The 21,530-nt window shown below is 42.1% G+C and overlaps 1 protein-coding gene across 1 annotated transcript in view; it reads right to left on the bottom strand.

Annotated features, from left to right (window-relative positions):
• The window catches only part of PAX4 (paired box 4), a 111,003-nt gene that overhangs the window by 49,990 nt on the left and 39,483 nt on the right, over window positions 1-21,530 (bottom strand). Inside the window, exons 3-6 of the mRNA XM_063446240.1 lie at window positions 19,230-19,445; window positions 18,352-18,430; window positions 17,131-17,292; window positions 124-206 (exon numbers count right to left, since the gene is read on the bottom strand). Of these exons, the coding sequence (XP_063302310.1) occupies window positions 124-206; window positions 17,131-17,292; window positions 18,352-18,430; window positions 19,230-19,445 (540 nt within the window). The remainder of the gene's footprint in view (window positions 1-123; window positions 207-17,130; window positions 17,293-18,351; window positions 18,431-19,229; window positions 19,446-21,530) is intronic.

Here is a 21,530-nt window from a genome sequence, read left to right as displayed (position 1 = left end):
CTTTGGCTCTGTATCTTTAATCATAGCTTGGTATTCTAGATGAAACCAAATTTGATAATGAGATAATGTTGATTAGAACATTAAATTAAATAATAATAATAATAATAAAAAAAAAATACACACTCGGATTGTAACTTCAGGAAGCTTGGTGTATGCGGCTAACTTCTCCCTGGTGGCAATATCTGGATAGCGAACTCGAAGGAACTCTATATAAAAGCAAAAGAGAGTAAAAAGAAGAGACATTGATATTGCTTACTGGTGTTAACAGACATCATTTTCACCTTTTGACATTTAGCTTCAAAATACATAAATATACATGAAATAAGTCACTCATGTAGAGTAGGCCTAGCCATAGTAATTGCAACAAAAACAGATTATATGAGAATGGGCTAAATCTCAGATAAACCTTACTAGCTGGCCTTCAGTTAGTCCCCGCTGACATATCAAAAATGTTTTTGCTGGGGCGGGGCCTGACAGCCAAGATGGCCGGACGTGCTCTCTGAGAGCTCCTGCACCAACGGGCATAATAACGAGGTTTTTATAAAACCACATACTGCAAGCAGCACACGGAGCCCATAGAGAGATGCAGCACAACACATGGAACAGTTTGCCACCTTTTAAGCACCGACAAGCAAAGCAAAAGCCTGAACAGGCCATGCGGCCTACACAGAAATGGGGCCTGCGGCATGGGGGAGGCGGCCGATCCTCCTGCACAGACCCCACCTGTAAGCAAGAAGCGGATGCTGCCCCGCGGCCCCCCCCTTTGGACCGGCGGGGGATATCCCGGTCCTCGCTGGGGACGATTACCCCCACCACTCGAATTCACCACACGGATAGACCAACGGCTAACCAAGCCTGCAAGAGCCCAAGCAAGATGGCGGCTCGAGCGAGACCCACGCCAAAATGCACCCCCATGAAACCGCCCACACTAACCCCTGAATCTTTTAACCGGCTTTGCACCATCTTAAGGGCAAAACACCGCCTCCAGGGTCAGCCGTTCCGGCTAATTGTGAAGGGGATGGCGGCATGGATTCGTCCTGCCACCCGGCGCCGCTTGTGCAGCTATTCAGACCGTGCCCCCAGAGCAGCCTGCAGACGGAGAACGGACTGGCGACCCAAATGGTGGGAAACGAGAACAAGCCCTGCAAGCACCCACACTTACCCACACGCCTCGCTGAGCGGATCCACCAAACAGACACATCTCAACTACTGCTTAGCAGCACCGACAACCGCTGACGTACGAGCCACAACCTGCTCGAGGACGACCACCGCTCACACCCAAGCCGGATGCCGTCACGGCAAGAACGCAGCCCTCACTCCAACCTGGCATAAACCGGAGGGCCAAAAACCGAGTAGGTGGAACCTGCCGCAAACCATCACGAGGGGTTATAGGGTGAACTACCCCCTGAAGCACAATAGCGACATCAGTGCAGCTTGTAGAGCAGACCACAAAGCTCCAGGGCCATGGCCCGATGGACTAAACCGGCAAAGAGCCCACTCTCAGCCAGCAGAGGAAGGGACCCCAAGAGACTTTCCGGGCGGTGCCGTTCCAATACCGACAGTAGGAGTAGGATGATCCCCACTGATACACGGCGACCTGACCTGTGGCCATGCAATTACAAACCTGCAGCCACAAGGGACTTTGTCCGGTGCCAAAAGCAACTTGCTTCTAATATGTGTAATACTAAAGGCTAGTGATTACATTGATTCCAACCCACTACACCATGCCACTGATAAGTATACAGGTCTATAATGTACACAAATAATTTCTTAGTGTTCAATATTTTTCATCACATAGAGTCGCATTGTTTAATCACTTAGTTAATATCCTGCTGTAACAGTGGGCAGTCTTATATGTCATGGGGGGTCTAGGCTACAGCTGTTGGCCTTCGGGCGCTCTCACATGTTTTGTTTACTTGTACTCTCACAATCTAGATGTCTAAGCTAGTTAAAACGTATACGGAATATACGAATTCCCGGCATAGGCAACAAGCGTGATGTAATACTAATAACCTAATTGTTTCAAATGCTCTTGTATGTACGTTCTCTGCACGAGCCATGTTTTTCCTCTTTTGTCCCTCTCCTACCTCTTCCTGTATGGAATGTGCGTTATGCTACCATCTTGAAAACTAAACGCCAACCTAAACTATCGTAAAACTATAATAACTATAAAAATGTGCCTGTATAACGTATGCCATGACTTGTACTACCTATCTTTACCGATTTTACTGGATGTCGCTGTTGTGGCGCATACCGGCTGCCTGTTTATTCTGTGCACACCCAAAATAAAGAATTAAAAAAAAAAAAATGTTTTTGCTCACTCATGACATTAAGGAGAGAACCTATACCATTTGCATATTAGACTGATCCCATCCATAAGGGAAGTCCAGATCTGATATACTCGAAAATATCCTCTGCAGCTTGTCTGGAGCTTGGCATAACAAATAATGTTTACTTATTTACAAACATTCAAGTTAAGGAGCCCTTGGGATAGTGACTATAATATGTTATCATTTGAGATTAAATAATAATAAAAATTTATATGGGCTGTACAAAAACACTTAATTTTAAAAAGGCTTAATACAATAGGATAAGGGCATCTTTACGACTAATTGACTGGCAGGAAATAATCACTGGCAAAAGCAGAGTGTCGGAAGCCTAAATTGAAGGCTGGTGATGTATTATGTTGTGTAAAAGGTAACCTTATAGTACCAGGTTCTGTAAAATGATAAAGGATAAGAAAAGGTATTCAAGAACACTCGAGCAGAGCGGACGCCAACTCACCGAGCTCCGCAAGAAACGTTCCAAAATCGCCCTAAAAACGAGCAATTTTAAACAAGCAAACGAAGGTACATGGTGCCAACAACACAGGGTTACTCACTACAGTGCCCGATGCCCTTTTTCCACACCCCACGGACAAAGGGACCGAAGCGCAGGTCTGCGGCCTACCACGCGTCCTCCATCCCCAGACTCGAGTACATCCTCGGCGGATATCAGGAAAGCGACCTCCTCTGGCCGACCAAACCACCACCACCCACCTCACAGGCGGAGAACACAACAATGGGACGCCGATCCCAGAGACCAGCACCGGCCACAGTGTCCAACACGAGAGATATCAGCACTCTCCTACAGCAACAACCGCCACACAAGATGGCGGCCGCAAAGAGCCTGGTCCCCTCTCCTGCACCCAGCCCTGCACCCAGCCCTGCAGAACCAGCAACATCAACACTGATACCCACAATGGGGGCAGAGCTCACAGAAAATGCAGCACCAGCACCTCTGCCCACGACTGGAGCAGAGCTTACAACACCTGCAGCACCCCTGACAGCCCAGGGGGGGCCTGAGCTAGCTACCAAGCAAGACATACAAGCCTTCATGCTGGAGATCCGAAAGTGGCATGAAACAGACAACGCAGTCATAAAGGAGGAGGTACGGGCGGTGACAGACAGGGTCCGGGCCTCCGAGGAGGACATTCTGGATATACACAAGGGCATGTCAGCAATGCACGACACCATAAGGCAAGTCCAGACCTCCCAACAGGCCCTCAGCACACAATTAACAACCATGGAAGAGCGTTATAGACGACAACACATTAAGATTCGGGGAATACCTGACAGCATCCCCCTGGAAGAACTACCACACTACCTAAGGCGGCTGCTGGCGACCATACTATCTCAGCAGCAGGCAAGGGAGATAACCCTTGATGGGGCATATCGCCTCCCGAAATCTCCCAATGCACCCCCCAATGTGACAAGGGACGTAGTGGTGCGCTGCTCCTCCCTACAAGACAAGGGACACATTATGTCGGCAATTCGTGACAAGACCCCCTACTCCTTCGAGAACTCACCGCTTACGTTTTACCACGACCTCACTAGATCCACGCTCCAGTGGCGCAGATCCCTCAAGCCAGTGACCAGCCACTTGAAAGACTCTGGTGTGACATACAACTGGGGCCCCCCAAGGTCCCTCATAGTGACTCACCAAGGAACTGTTCACCGGATCTCCAATATCACAGAGGCTCCCGCTTTCTTACAAGCCCTGGGGCTGCCGGCACTACCCACAGAGGCAACTCACACGACCCCAGCCTGGGACCCAAGCCATGTGGTTCCCTTTGTCCCACGAGACCGAAGGGAGGTTCACCCAGATACCTGACACCAAGCAAGACCGAAAACGCCGTCGACATCCCAACTGTTAAACTGTTATAATGCGTACACATGAGTACAATAGCGTTCACCATGTATATTCTAAGTTACCAAGTTAATACTTCTATCTTTTACGATCAACACACACTACACTGTAACATTTCCTCAGCCCACCAAGGGCACGCCATAAGTTGAGCTCCCTCTCATCGCCCACCCCCCGCGGGGGTAAATTAAACAAAAATAACAACACTGTACCCACATTGCCTATAACTCCCACTACCCAAAATCCAGGCCCACTAAGGCTCAGCGTTCAGGCACTACCCACCCACGCAGGGTCAAGTCGCCTAAGCCTGTCATGCTACCTTAAAATACCCGGCACGACAATGTGAGGGAATGCCCGACCTGGCCAATACTATTAACACATACACGACAATTGGACACTCACCAGTGAGGAGACACTAGGGTACAAATTAATTAATCGTGTACTTTACATCCTATAATGCCTGTAGATGATGTGATAATCTAACCTGTTACAGAACAAGACGCGTGACAATTGTGTTGCTTATACATAAACATAGTTAATCTCGCTTGACATACCTAACAACTCGACCGAACTCTATTTCTAAGCTACAAGTGAAATACAGATTTGCCTGTTCTATCTTTTTTTTTTTTTATTTTAAACGTGCACGTTACATTTTTATAAATACTATTAATCCCGTTACTAATATACAAGCATGCATATGTAGACTAAATACGCTATTATAGTCCTATCCATGTGGTCCTAGTCTGTTAAATCTCATTAATATAAAAAATGTGCTGTATTACTCTGCTATGACAATGATTGCGATTGAAATGCCTGTACTAGCTGTCGTGGCGCTACAGGACCGTCTGTGATGTTTTCTTATGCACAAGAAAAATAAAGAATTTAAAAAAAAAGAAAAGGTATTCAAAATATTTAAATCAGAGGGGTCGATTGCTTCCTATAATAAATAAAAGCATCCTAACAGAGCTTGCAAAAGAGTGATTAGATGGGCTATCTTGAAAATGAAAAGGTCACAGCCAAAGACTGGCCCCAAAAAGTTTTTAAGTACATTAATGCCAAAAAGGCTGAAGGAACACTATAATGTAAGGAATACAAATATCTATTCCTGTTAGGCTACAGTTGTTCTGATGACTAAAGTGTCCCTCTAAGATTGTAAGTGTTGGTCCATTGGAAAGTGAAATGTAGTTAATCGAAAAGGGTTTCTAAATAACAATTTTTCTTCAGTATATAAGGAAGACGAATCTGTGGCTGTAGATTTAGAAATCCCTGTTATAAAAGTCTCAGAAAACGGGTGATTTTTTTAACACAGTACAAATTGCTTTGAAAATAAAATAAAGTTAATGTAAACAAAACCCAAGGGCCAGATGGTATTCACCCACGTGTGCTTAGGGAGCTTCCTGTAGAAATATCATCACCACTGGTTTTCATTTTTTAAGGATTCTTTTTTATCCAGAAATTATACCAGAGGATTGGAGAAAAGTTGATGTGGTGTGTATATTTAAAAAGGGTCCAAAAGCTCAACCTGGAAAGTAAAGACCCATGGGCTTAACATCTGTATTTGGAAAATTATTTGAAGGACTGTTAAAGGATACTATTCAAGAATTAATTTTGAACAAAAATATAAGTAACAGGAATCTACATAATTTTATGAAAGACAAGTCATGCCAAACTAACTTAATTGCATTTTATGAAGCAGTAAGTATAAATATATACTAAAGAAAAAAAGGAAAGAATTGAGCCGATGTATAGAGACAGGGTAGAGATAGATATTTTAGAGATTTATGGGAAAAATGGGGGTAAACCCCTAATTGGTAAGTTCGATGGGAAAAACAAAAATAAATCTCCAAAGGAGTATCTATCTATGTGAGAACAAACTTTGTACATTAAAACTTAACTTTTATTATAGTAGGTAAAATAGGTGAAATAAATATACCAAAATAAAGGAAAATTAATTAATGTAAAATAAAATAAGTAACGGATAGGTTTCCACTATATATTAGTGATGGGCAAAAAAGTACCGAATACTCACATAGTACCCGATAGAGTTGATAGAAGTAAAAAAAATAAAGAAATATATATATATATATATATATATATATATATATATATATGTATATATATATAATATTAAAGAGGGTGCGGTTTCTGATGCTGTATATGCATCATATCTATATCGTACTAGGATTGCTACTCAATTTCCAATGGCTTAAAAGTGGAGAGGAGAAGGAAAAAAAAAGAGAATTTTGTAATAGCCATAATCTAGATGGAAATAAAGGCTAATGTGCCTTCGAGGGCACCCCTTACCCAAATACTACTCTCACACTTTGCTGCCCGCCATACCCAAACCTCCAGATAATAAGAGGCTAGAGAATAAAGTAATGGAGAAAAATAATTGAGTGGTTTGCAACAGAGGTAGCTAAAAAGTCAGTTGCCGCGGCTAGATATGCAGTAGTGAGAAACTGACATCTACTGTATATTATAACTGTATGCTACCCAACTGTGAGAAAACCCACCGGGAGATCGGGGTTTTCTCTGAACATACATCTGTTTAGCATTTGGTTAGTTTATGCCATGTTGGTTCGGTAGATTGAAACTACCGAACACAGACCACCCTCCTGGCTCATTGACTTCAAAAGAGCCCGTCAATTAAGCGCTCTCTCAGGGTGGACGCAATTCGTATATACGAATGCCACGTGGCGGAGAAAATGGCGGCCATCTTGTTTGTTCGGGACAAAGGCAGCGGGACTTGGTCGTCGAGTGTCTGGAACTAAAATCGGACACTCGACTTCCCGAACACCGGTCTCAAGCATACGAACGATGGAACTGTACTTCCCGAACAGCTAGGAGAGCGCTTTTCGGTACTTTGATGTATTCACAGGAGGGGAACAATCGCTCCTATGAGCCAGGAGGCTCCATTCGTGGATTTTAGAGTTATTTAACATTTTCAGAATTGACCGACTGCACACGCTGAATTCGTGGAACTATTTTGAGCAAGAGCTTCGTGTGCGGTTGGTAACTTAAGACTTCCACACTTTTTAAAAAACCCTGAACCGATCTGGGTGAAATTTGAATATGTTGCTCCCCCAGATCGGGGCTATCAGGGGATGTAACATTTGTGGGGATACCTTAGTGTAACTATACCTTATGATTGACTATTTGACTTGTGTATTGTGGGAGGTCCTCCTGCAAGGGGACCTCCATAAAAGCCTGTGTGGTCTCATTAAACTTCAGTCTTGTTACACCCTTCATCATGTTTCGGCTGGTGTTTGGGTACCTGATTGCTACTTGGGGAAAGCTGTACTAGAGGATTTTGTTTCTTGGGAATTTAACTACTGACCAGAAGTACCGAACGGCGAGCTATAATCACCCTGGCTCTCAGCCGCTCAAATCATACAAATACCTAGCTACCACTTCAGGGTTCGTTACACCCACCATGCCCAAGCCTCAAGTGGTAAGAGGCTAAAGATTAAATAAAGTATCAGTGGAAAATGGATCAGTAGTTTGCAACTGAGGTAGAGGAAATGTCAGTTGCCGTGGTTAGGTATGCGGTAGTGACAAACTGACATTTACGGTATATTAGTATGCTACCCGAGCCCCTTAGACTAGTAAAAGTGATATTAGTTGGTTTCGATAAAAAATCGTGCTCTTGGATAGAACGCTGGTTTAAAGTTAAAGTGCAGAGTGTTGGGAGCAGAGGAATTGTGTTTATTAGAAAATCTTATGCCTAAAAAGCAGACTCTGAGAACAGTGGCGGGTTGTCATGGGCCCGGCGGTCCTGGGGGGCCCGAGCCCCACATTCATTATGTGCACATATATATATATATAGCTATTTTCGCTATATATATGTGCACAGAGGGCACCATGCTACCTGTACATTGCAGAGGGGGGCCCAGGAGCACACTCTGTCCTCCTTTCCAGCTGCTCTCTGTCTAACTTTCCTGCGCCCTGCGGCCGCCAGAGCATTGCCACGGGTTACTATGGCAACGCTCCGCACAGCACGCAGGCCTGTCTCGCGACAGTTAGTCAGAGAGGAGCTGGAAAGGAAGACAATGTGTGCTACTGGGCCCCCTCTTCAATGTACCGCGGCTGGCTCCCTCCACCATGTCACTGGACCAACAGGGAATGTGATCTCCCCCCTCCCTGGCACGGTAAGAACCAGGGAGGGGGGAATAAAATTGAAATATACACACAGAAAAAAAATACTCCCCTGCCCCCTATTTTACACACACACTGAATCCTTACAAGCACACTCTGCACTACACACACACACTACATTTACTAAACACACTTTGCACTACACACACACTACATTCACTAAACACACTCTGCATCTGCACTACACACACACACACTACATTCACTAAACACACTCTGCACTCACTACATTTACTAAACACACTCTGCACTACACACACACACACACTACATTCACTAAACACACTTTGCTCTACACACACACAGTACATTCACTATACACATTTTGCACTACACACACACACTACATTCACTAAACACATTCTGCACTACACATACTCACACTACATTCACTATACACTCTCTGCACTCACTACAAACACTACATTCACTAAACACACTCTGCACTACACACACACACACACTACATTCACTAAACACACTTTGCACTACACACACTACATTCACTATACACACGTTTCACTCACTACACACTACATTAACTATACACACGTTTCACTCACTACACACTACATTTACTAAACACGCTCGGTACTACACACACACACTACATTCACTAAACACACTTTGCACTACACACAAACACACACACACTGCATTCACTATACACACGTTGTACTCACTACAACACAATACATTTACTAAACACACTTTGCTCTCACTACAAACACACTACATTCACTACAAACACACTACATGCTCTATACACACTACATTCACTATACACACTACATCCACTTCAAAAACACACACTCTGCATTCACTATACACACTTACATTCACTACACACACACTCTGCATCTAATGCATGCATACAAACATTACATACATTACACAAAATGTACAATCTGCATCCACTATACACACCGAATCCATGATACACATGCTGCATCCACTATACACACTGCATCCATGACACACATACCGCATCCACTACACACATTCTACATCCACTATACACACTGCATCCATGACACACATTCTACATCCACTATACACACACACACACACTTCATCCTTGTGGGTGGACTCGGGGCTGGCCCCTGGGGTCCAGATCTTGATCTGTGTCAGGGGCCCTAAAATTTCTGATGGCAGCCCTGCTCAGCAGTCTGTGTGTGTGTAAGGACTCAGCAGTCTGTGTGTGTGTGTATGGACTCAGCAGTCTGTATGTGTGTATGGACTCAGCAGTCTGTATGTGTGTATGGACTCAGCAGTCTGTGTGTGTGTGTATGGATTCAGCAGTCTACGTGTGTGTGTCTGTGTGTGTGTATGGACTCAGCAGTCTGTGTGTGTATATGGACTCAGCAGTCTGTGTATGTGTGTGTGTATGGACTCAGCAGTCTGTCTGTGTGTGTGTGTGTGTATGGATTCAGCAGTCTGCGTGTGTGTATGGGCTCAGCAGTCTGTGTGTGTGTGTGTGTGTGTGTATGGACTCAGCAGTCTGTGTGTGTGTGTGTCTGTGTGTGTGTGTATGGACTCAGAAGTCTGTGTGTGTATATGCACTCAGCAGTCTGTGTGTGTGTCTGTGTGTGTGTATGGACTCAGCAGTCTGTATGTCTGTGTGTGTGTGTATGGACTCAGCAGTCTGTGTGTACGTGTATAAATCAGCCAGTGTGCATTCAGCAACGCCTGTGTGCATTCAGGAGTCTGTGTGCATTCAGAAATCTGTGTGTGTGTCTGTGTGTGTGTATGTATTCAGTGTACTGTGTGTATGTACTCAGCAGTCTATCAATAATTAAAATGTTTATTCCTGTGAGTTGTTGTGTAGGAAGGGCCCCAGTGCACTCGCCCGGGGGCCCTTAACGCTGTTAAGATGGTACTGCTTGTGTGTGTCAGTGAGCTTCTATTTAGTGAGCATGTGTGTGTCAGTGAGCTTGTCTTTAGTGAGCTTGTGTGTGTCCCTGAACTTCTTTGTAGTGAGCCTTGTGTTTTTACAAGTGCGTTTGTCTGTAGTAAGCTTGTGTGTGAGTCAGAGAGTTTTGTCTGTCAGTAAGCCTATTTGCGCATGTCAGTGAGTTTGTGTGCTTACTGTACAATATATACATATTGACTTGTAGAAATGGCATACATTTTTTTCCAGGGCTGCTTTGGATTCTCAGTTTGGCTCTGCCAGCGAGTGCGCTTTACCGCTGAATCATCTGTGTGAGCTGCCGCACACTTTAGCCCTGTTACACGCGTCTAGGAGCTGCTGTTGACAGGTACTGGTAGTCTAGAGATTGGGACATGGGGTATATGCTCAGCTATCTGTATAATACTATAGTGCTGTTCTCTGTATAATACAGATCTGTGTGTGTATAATATCCCGGGATAGTCAGTGTTCCTGTATAGTGCTGCTCTCTGTCTTGGGATATTATACACACAGCCATGTATTATACAGAGAGCAGCACTATACAGGGAGCACTAACTGTCCTGGGATATTATACACACAGCCATGCATTATACAGAGAGCAGCACTATACAGGGAGCACTGACTGTCCCAATTTATTATACACACAACCCTGTATTATACAGAGAGCAGCACTATACAGGGAGCACTGACTGTCCCAATGTATTATACACACAACCCTGTATTATACAGAGAGCACTGACTGTCCAGGGATATTATACACAGACAGTAATTGATAGCTGTGCTGCAAAATGTCCTTGGAATTTTTTTTTCAAATGTTGGCAACAATGGCACTGTATCAAAGGAAATCTGTTTGGTTTTTTAATAATCCCTGGTGGAAAATAATGAATCCTCCACCAGGGATTATAAAAAAAAAACCAACACATTGTGTTGGGGGCGGGGCTTAACACGCGGCAGGGCGGGGTCAAAATGCGGCAAGGGCGGGGTTGAATGTGCCTCCCTACTTTTCTCCCTGGCCCACCATGTGCCCCCCCTAAAAATGAATCCTAGAGACACCACTGTCTGAGAAGCAGCTGTCAAGCTCTGTTTAGTTTATTATATGATTTCTCCACATATACCAAAGGATCTAGAGTGAATAAGTATCATTGATTTTTTTTGTATTCACTTGTTTTGCGTGTTGAAATTGCATCCTCTATCTTGTTTTTTATGAATATTTGTATTTCTGTGTCTTGTGAGTGGTTATAGACACTGGGGAGTAGCATTCACTATTTTATTAGCGCCATCTCACCTTTTTCGCACTTGTGTGTATTGTTTGCTTTGTATTTAAAAGTACAGAAAGTAGTTGTAATTGGAAAATGTTACATATAGTTACATAGTTACATAGCTGAAAAGAGACTTGCGTCCATCAAGTTCAGCCTTCCTCACATTTGTTTTTTGCTGTTGATCCAAAAGAAGGCAAAAACCCCAGTTTGAAGCACAATTTTGCAACAAACTAGGAAAAAAAATATTTCTTGACCCCAGAATGGCAGTCAGATTTATCTTTGGATAAAGCAGTTATTACCCTACATTGAACGATTATATCCTTGATGTAACAGATCCCCCTGTTTTGCATTGGATCTGCAATCTATGTTATACTAGCCTCCTACCATGTTGCATGGGAACCTCTACCTTTTGTTTTACTGCCATCATCCACATCGCCCTGCACCTAACGACAAAAACTGTTTCTGGCCCTTTAACCATGTTGTGTAAAGAATGGGTACGTTTGATATGGCACTTTGGATACAGCCAAAGTAGTCGAAGTGGCCGCCATTAGACAATCGAACACGTGGCGGTGGCCATTTTAATGCAGTCGAACGTGGTCAGTGGTGTGTGCCGTTAAATCCCTGGAACGGAAATCAGCCACTCATTTGAACGAACACCGCTGACCTGTACCTTCCCCTACCCTTCGACACTGCGGCTGGAGACTAAGTCCCATTCGAAGATTCGAATACACGTTCGAATGGGACTTTGTCATCTTTTTCATGTGAAATAGACTGCCACTCGACTAACGACCACCGCGGAAGTTTAACCTCGTTTTACTTCGACACTTCGACAGAAGTCGAAGTGCGTTTGACTATTCGAACGCTGCCTTCGGATGGGACTTTGTCATTTTTCAAGGCAGAAATAGACCGACCACACGGCCTGAATCTGTGGAACTGTTTTGGGCATGCAAACAGGCGTGCGGTCGGTCCAAAGAGACTTTTCAATCTCTCTGGAACCACTGATCCGATTTGTACGAATTTTTAATATGTTTGTCCCCCAGTTGTGTTGTTCATAAAAATATAAGTTTTATTCCTGTGTGATAAAAAATCATAAAGTTATAAAAATGCATAAAAAAGTATAAGTTTTAGCTTGGAGATAATTGAGTAGATACAGTAAGAAACTCAATTATCTCCCAAGCAGAGGGGAGGGAATATGTGGGATGTAACCGTTGTCTGATTGGTTAATGTCTAATTGCCTGTGGGCATCTCCCTTGCAGGGGAGCACTGCATAAAAGCAGAGTACCTGCCATTAAACATCAGTTCTACTTCACCCTCAATCTAGAGTCCTGTCTCTTATTGGGGGTAACCGCTATACAGCTATTCACACTAGCCCTTGTAAGAGCTTCTTCACTTGGAACACGACTGGATGCTGAGAATCCTCCTCACTGATCGGGAATAGGACACCCTCCAGCGGTTGAAACCCCTCTGCTACACAGGGTAACCGCTACACTTGAATATTCTGTTTTTGCAAGTATGCATCTAGTAGCTGTTTGTACATCTGTATGGACTCTGATAAAACCACTTCTTCAGGCAGAGAATTCCACATCCTTATTGTTCTTACAGTAAAAAAAACCTTTCCTTTGCCTTAGACGAAATCTTCTTTCCTCCAGTCTAAACGCATTACCTCGTGTCCTATGTAAAGTCCAGTTTGTGAATAGATTTCCACACAATGGTTTGTATTGGCCCCGCATATATTTGTATAATATTATCATATCCCCTCTCAGGTGACGTTTTTCTGAACTAAATAGGTTTAAATTTGTTAACCTTTCTTCATAGCTGATATGTTCCATTCCTTTTATTAATTTTGTAGCCCGCCTCTGCACTTTTTCTAGTGCCATAATATCCTTCTTTAGAACCTGGTGCCCAAAATTGCACAGCATATTCAAGATGTGGTCTTACCAGTGATTTATAAAGAGGCAAAATTATATTCTTGTCCCGAGAAGGAATGCCCTTTTTCATGCATGACAATACCTTACTGGCATTGGCCACTGCTGATTGACATTGCACATTGTTCAAATTTGGCAAAAGTGGTAAGTGGAGTGCCTCAGGGTTCTGTCCTGGGTCAACTTCTCTTTTATCCATAATCTTGAAGTGGACAGTGACACAAAACTAGGTAAGAAAATGCAGTCTGAACATTATATAACTTCTCTACAAAGATATTTAGATAAATTGGGGACCAGGGCAGACAAGTGTCAGATGAGATACAATCCAGATAAATGCAAAGTCATGAATTTTGGAATAAGGTGCTCACAAGCCATTTGTACATTAAATGGGGTAGAGTTTGGGGTAACATTAAATGTAATGACTTGGGAACTGTGACAGGCCAACTGGTCACTTGGGACTTGTACAGAGCTTTCCAACCACCACCTCTCCCTAAAAGAACTATGATCACCTACATATTTCCACCTCAAGACCATGCCTCACAACTCATCAGCCTATTCAGTGGTCCCGGAAACATCAGAACCCCAGAGGAAACTCGCAGAGACACGCTGTGCCTGACCGAGAGCAACCTACAAATCACCTGGAATTCTAAATTAGATTGCAGAGTTTTCGTGAACCAGTAAAATATCTTTGAGGTCGAGCTCAGTCCCAGCATCACCAAACAGGCTGCTGTTTGGAGGGATGACAGAGGAGTTGGTGAGGCATCAAACAGCACCAACGACTTGCGTGACCTTGATGTACTAACGGAAAGCACCATCATTGAAAGTGAGAGGGATTTTCCACCTAGCATTATGGAACTCTGCGCCAGATCAGGGGATGCTCATGGGCTAGTCAAAACATCCAGATCATTTGGGCTAGACAACTCTGTTCCGAGTTCTTTTGGGAAAGAATGGGTGCTCCGCAGAGAGCTTTCCGGGAAGGCACAGGTATGGGGATGTGGGCTTGGAAACACCATTTTTTTTTATGTATAAATGTTATTAGGTTCCAAGGTGTCTGGCCTCTAATAAAATTACCTGGTCAGGTACAGACACCTAGTCACCAGATGCTGTGCAATAACCATTGTTCTCCTGGTGACCCCCCTGTTGGGGACCCAGGTAAAAAAGTGTGCCATTATTTACACTACATCAGTAAATTGAGACTGGAAAAAAAGGCATTTTCGCTTTCACCAGAGGAAAGGGTTCTTTACAGTAAAAACATGGTAGAAATGGAATTCTCCACCTAAAGGGGTTGTGTTATCACATTCAATAGATACATTCAAAAAAGGCTTGGAAGCATTTTTGCATAAACACAATATTCAAGGATATAATAGATATGTAAGTAAAGATATTGTAAAGTGAATAATAATATTTTTTTCTCCTTTTGGGGCATAATTGGAAATTGCTACAGTTGGGAGGAAATGGGGTGCCTTTTTTGGGATTAACAGCATAAAAGATTGGGCGTTACAGTTGAACTTGAGGGACTTTAGTCTTCCTTCATCCTAGTCAACTATGTAATTATGTAACACTAGATAATTGTTTCTTCCTTCTTTGGGTCTTATCAGCAAGATGTAGCTGATGTCTTTCTAGGCACAGTAAGCACAGGGTCCATATCTGCATTACCCTTTTAATTTAAGGAGTTCTTAAGCAAATGCTTTGCAACATTAATTAAGAGACTATGAGAACTGTCCAACAATATATCTCCACTAAGTTTGTATTCATTTTTTATTTACTTGCAAACCATCCTATACTAGGCAACTGCTGGCTTTGCTGTTGTTTCCACATGTTAGGGGAAATCATTCATTCTATTTATAACAATTCCACATGGTAGAATTACGTTTTTGGCTTGTTTTGCGAAAACACTTCCTGGATAGCAACGTTTTAGAGATGAGCATAGCATAATGATATTATTGCTATAGACGGTGTGTGGCCCCTAAAATTACTTATACGAAATAAGAACATTTTAGGGGGGTGAGGTCTGACTGCCGGGATTTCTATAAATTGGTTTTTAATCAACTATTTTCCAACAGGGTTTCACTCACAATCAACATTTTCTTAAGCAACCAGCTACCCTCTATAAAGTAGATGTCTGACATTCCAGTTTTCCTAAGACTACAGCAGTTGGGGCCTATCTGCGTACTAGGTTGGGGAGGTGACCAATCCCATGCCTTGGACCTGAAGCTTCTTGCCATGGTTGTTCCTAACCAAGTCCCTTTCTTCCCCCCCTTTGGACCGGTGGGAGTTAGCCTGGTCTATATTGCCCTGACATACACAGTCAATGTACTTTAAATGATACTCTATAGCTGACACTTTAGCAGGCATTTTGATCTCATTAGTTCTTATCTGCTCACCTAAAAGCTGAAGACTTCTCGAGAGCAGGGGAGATACATGACTCTAATCAAGAATCTTTGACGCATTTGATCACCTATGCTCTGAATTCTGGGAGCGCCTACAACTCCACCGAAGTGCAGGGCTACAAACAGGTATAGAACAGGAGCCAAGAAATGGCTCTGACGCCCAAGGCAATAGGAACATTGCATTTACTTCACATGTGGAAAAATCGCCTGGAGATGGCATGTCTGATTTGATTGGGCAGCAACTTTGGCACCCACAACTCCCTAGGCAACAGACGGATAAGAATAGTACCCCTCACATTGCTGCAACTAACACAGAAAGCAGAGAGAGCACCGCTCCTATTTGGCATATAAATACTGCTCTCCACCCAGCCAGACTACAGTGGACAGAGATGAGTAGCTGGACTGGCCAGCATGATCGGCAATGTGTGTATACTTGCCTCATTGTCTGGCTTCTGGTTAGTGGAGCATACCGATTTTATATTGTGGGCCCTTATTCCTTCACATGCACCGTGCCCAGACCTTTTTGCTTGGAATTGACTAAGACTGTTGGCATAAATCATGAGCCCACTGCTGTATTTGATAAGTGCTCTATTTTTATTTTCTTTCTTTCTACATGTTCCTCAAATGGGATACCATTTCTATTATTATGAGCATCTATATAGCGTCAACATTTTATGCAGAGCTATAGAATTATACAATGAGGCTATTTAACAAGTAATTGCCAGACAAAAAAAAAAGGTTGACAGATATAAGAGACGAAGAAGCTCAAATTACCTTGGATTATGGAGTAAATGAACACAAGAGGAAAAACAGCATGCAAAGGGGAGGAGACATTGAGAGATATGATGAGTGTCTAATTAAGCATGTAAAAGTTGCCTGTGGAGATACCGTAGAGTGAAAGAAGAGATAGTGATTGAATTATTTATGGAAAGACCCACAGAGATTTTAGATATAAATATTTTCCTTGTGTTACCTTATTAGCTGACAGCAGAGGGTCATTTCTGGGAGAGGAATACAGACAAGGAAACTGATTTTGCACTATTTATATTGTATTATATGACCAGCTGGACAATTGAAGCAAGTCAGTGCTCCACAATTAAAATTAAAAAGCTGTTTAGTTTTTTTTATTGGACTTAGAGACATTTTTGTGCTTTGTTATTGGAGTTATCCATATCTTACTAAAATCTATCTCAGTGGATGTTCTTGCAGTACATTATCAGGTATTAAATATAATTTGAACATGTCAGTATCTCACATTAAATTCTAATTATGAATGTGACTCAAAAAAAACAAATGTAAAAGTGTTGCACCTTTTTCTAGTGTTTCCGACTGCTCAATAGAGAATATTGTCCTATTACGATGCTGGTTGCTTTGCGGGGAGACATTTGATGAAGTGTCATTGTCACTTTGAGAAAAGTCCAGTTTTGGTGATACTTTAAATGGAATGGTAATGTTGGACATATCCACGGAATCTGAAGAAGATGCTCAAAATAATATCATAAATATATTAACACCAACATAATAAATTTACATTTGAAAGCCAATGCATCCAACCTACTCCTCCTCCTTAATTACAGAAATTTATTTTCTAGTTCTAGGTAGCTTATTTAATATCTTTTTCGAATTCAAAAATATAATCCAATAGACCGGGTCTTAAAATGTCATGTCTTAAAAGTTACACACCATGCAAGCATGGAGAATCCTTGGCACACTCGCCAAGGCTAAATATTCCCTCAACAATGGCTAGTGGTTAGTGGAAATGTCAGCTCTGCCATTGAGCATATCCCAATTCATGTAAATAGAAAACCCTCCAGTCCTAAGCACATTGTCCATCCATGTATACTGTATTGCCCTCTTTGTCTATGTTCTGGAGTGGTAGCTACTTGGGTTCTCTCCAAGGAAGGACAGAGACAACCATCCTACTTGTGCATCTAGAGTCACACTCTCACAAGTTGGACAGATTTTATAATGAAAAGGAAGAAGTAACACTACCTCCTTACAACATATCTGCTCCAAGAGGAAGACTTAGAGTTGCAGCAACTTGCAAAAAGTATAGAGTAACAGTTGCCTCATTGCACCACAGATGGCCATTTCCTCTCTCTATCAAAGGAGGTGTTTGCATGGTCCTAAGAATATTAATCTAAGAACTAAAGAAGAGGCAGGTGTGGCTATATGTAGTTAAGACAAATGAAAGTAAGAATTTGAAATACAGATACAAACAATCCTTTCTAGGGAAAACCGGTTATTCTTTCTTTCCAATGAAAATACCTCTATACCTGTAAACCTATTACAAATCTGCCATTCCTAGCCACGCTTCTCTGTGTTTTTATTGGCTGCATGCAATCACAAATGCTGCTCATGGAGCTAGCATACCAATAATTGCAGATCTGTTAACGGTGGAATTCATCTGAAATACGTATTACTCAATATACATTGCAGATACTTTTTGGTGCTTTTCGGGTGCTCTTACTGGAATATCTTTACTGGTTTTATTAATGTAGGTAACCAAAGGAAACAGTTTAACATCTTACCTGGGCTGGATGGCTCAGGGCTAGATGGGAAGTTAAGGTCCATTGGTAAGTTCCTGAGGACTCTGTTTATAGATGATACCTAGAGAATGAACATGATGAGTTACATTGCTCCCACCAATGCAATATGGACTACTATTAATTACCCTTATGAGAAACTTAAAATGAGATAAACTTATTACAATTATGTAATGAAATTAGCACCCTTAGCAGATCTAGAGAGCATTCTGGATTAAAAACATGCTTATTTCAATCAAATACATCTATACAACATTATCTTAACATACAAGAGCTTATATGTTCCTACAGTTGGGCCACTAAAACCTTAATCCAGCTTGTCACATATAATACATAGAGCTAAATATAAAGGATAACGGTTTATAAAATATATACCATTAATTAAAAAATGTTGGTAGCTTTACTATCCCCCTTTTTATCCAATCCTGCCTATTCAGCCTACATTTTTTATTTTATTTGAATTTTTATCTAAAACAAAATATAGTGTTATATATATATATATATATATATATATATATATATATATATATATATATATATCCATATGTTAATTAAATGTATTTAGTAATTTCTGTTTTATTGATATTGTTGTTGTTTTTTTTTTACATATTATTCATTATATGTTTTTTTTTAATTCAGTAAAAATGTCTGAAAAAATTGTATGTTGATTTTTACCTTGGAAAGAATGAAACTATAAAATAAGATGGCTCATAAACGACTCACTTACCTATTGTAATTCACCCATATGCACACATATTTAAAAGTAGAAATATCTGTACATAACAGGTCCTGTGTGTAATTTTCCGTAACATACCTGATTGATGAATATTTGTCTCCTATATCATAGCAAATGATCAACTCACACTAGGAATTTTATCTTCAGGGCAGATCCCACTAGCAAGAAGCTTCTCTCGAATCTCCCAAGCAAAGATTGATGGATATTCCCATTTCATTTGAGCTATCTTCATTACCACTTTTGGGGTGGCCAGTCTGGGTTTGCTCCCTCCTATTGTCTTGGGTTCCACAAAGCCTGTTTGATAATAGCGACCAAGTATTTTGCTGACACATCCATTGGAAACCTGCAATGCCATTGTTAGTGAGAGTTGCTATATTTTAAAGTTATCTAACAATATTGAATTGAGACTAAAGAAGTGTGTGTGAAGGAGGCAGGAAGTGTGTGCCACCTGTATAACCAGTGGCGGCTGGTGAAGTTTTAAGATGGTGGGATGCCAGACTCCTCCCCAAGAATTTTACTCTTTCCTATACAGTATAGAAATATTCATAAAATACAGAGAGCTGAGCAAAATATAGATATGTTCATGCAATAAAACAAGCTGGGCACAACATAAAGGTATTGTCAGGATAATCTAACATTCAACACACAGAACTCAAGTTAACATATATAAATAAATAAACCTTAAACTTATTACCTGACCTAAGAATGGCCGGATTTAACATTTATATAGAAAAGTACAGGACAGGCCGAGGTCAGGGAAACAGAATGTATGTAAATAGAAAAGCCGAAAGTCAAGAGATACAGAAGTCAGAATAGTAAGGAACAAGCCAAGTTCAAAATACACAAGAATAAACAGAAATAATACACTCTGGATAACCAAACAAGAAACCACAATAGGGCACTGAAAATGAGCGGGATTGTGTCGGCGTGGCCGCACGGAAACTCAGCGGTCACACCGACAGAAATAATAAAAACTTACCTTGCTCGTGGCAGACCACTACCCAACCTCCTTCCATCCCGGTCGCCAACGTGTGCGACGTTCCTAGAGACGCCGGCTGCTGCGGTTCCGGTTTTAATGGGGAAATAGCCTTTGCCCACAATAAAGATGGCGCTTATGTGCGTGCCCTGTCACATCATAGACGTGCACGCACGTTTTGGGGTCACAGGCCACATATAGCCAATTACAGCTTTAGGAGGGTTATTTAAACCCAAATTGCCTTTTGATCAGTGCCCTGTTGTGGTTTCCCTTTGCTGGTTATCTGAGAGTGTGTTCCTGATCGTATTATTCTGTTTTTTGACTTTGGCTTCATTTTGACTTCCCTGATTTCTGGTATCCTTGACTTTTGACTTTCCCTCATCGTTGTGTCTCATTCTGTATCCCTGACCTCGGCAAGTATTTTTACTATTCTTGGGTACGTTAAGTCCGGCCATTCTAAGGTCCTGTGAGAAGTTATCCTTAGTCCTAGGTGTGCTACTATTTCTGCATGCTGTATCAACTAGTAATCCTGACACAATGCTAGGTTTAAATTGCTAAAGAAGTCATGTGACATCAGAACATGCATGAATGACATCGACATGACGACACAAACACGTTTGCGAGCATCAGAAATATGGAGAACTTAATGAGCGATAAAAGGCTCGGTTGCGCAGTGGCCAGCATTTCTAATACTTCCAGATTATTAGAAACTGACACTGATTAGGTAAGGGGGATGTCCGGCTGCGTTTCCACAGCTTCATGGAAATGCACCACATCACACCATGACAGGTATCTATATAATACTTTGCACTGAGCACAATGCAGAGATAAACATACTACAAACACAGCTGAGAAAAAAATAGACATATAATACACAGAGCTGGGCACAATATGTTATCTCTGGGCTTCCCTGGCTTTATATATATTTATAAATAAATCTCAGTTATATATTTGAGTAAATTCCTTGCTTAATTAGCCCTCAGGCAGTCACAGTGGCTGTTTGGGGAAAAACAAATATAGTATTATACACTTACACTTGTTAGGGGCCAGGGGTTGCTGCTGTTGTGCCCTCCCTGTGCTACTTTCAAGATGGTGTCTTGCGTCTCTCTCCTTTGGCACTGTAACCCCACCCTCTGGTTCTATGGGCCAATAACATGCCTCCCCTCATGAGCAGCTGGCTCTGCTGCTCGAATGGCAACTCAATGGAAATTCCTTCTTAACCCCTTAAGGACCAAACTTCTGGAATAAAAGGGAATCATGACATGTCACACATGTCATGTGTCCTTAAGGGGTTAAAGGACACTAGGCATGTGCAAAACCTGCTGAAACAGTGCAGATTTCAAACCAGCTCTATTTCATTTACATGCCTAGAAGAAAGCTTCTCCGAACAGCTGCCATTGTGGGGAGAAGGGTCCTGCAGAATTGGAACCTATTACAAAGTAAAAAAAGAGA

The sequence above is a fragment of the Pelobates fuscus genome, chromosome 3 (assembly GCF_036172605.1).
Source record: "Pelobates fuscus isolate aPelFus1 chromosome 3, aPelFus1.pri, whole genome shotgun sequence".
In the NCBI taxonomy this organism is placed as follows: domain Eukaryota; kingdom Metazoa; phylum Chordata; class Amphibia; order Anura; family Pelobatidae; genus Pelobates; species Pelobates fuscus.
Note: the sequence above shows the minus strand (reverse complement) of the source record. Positions and strands in the feature narration are given on the sequence as shown.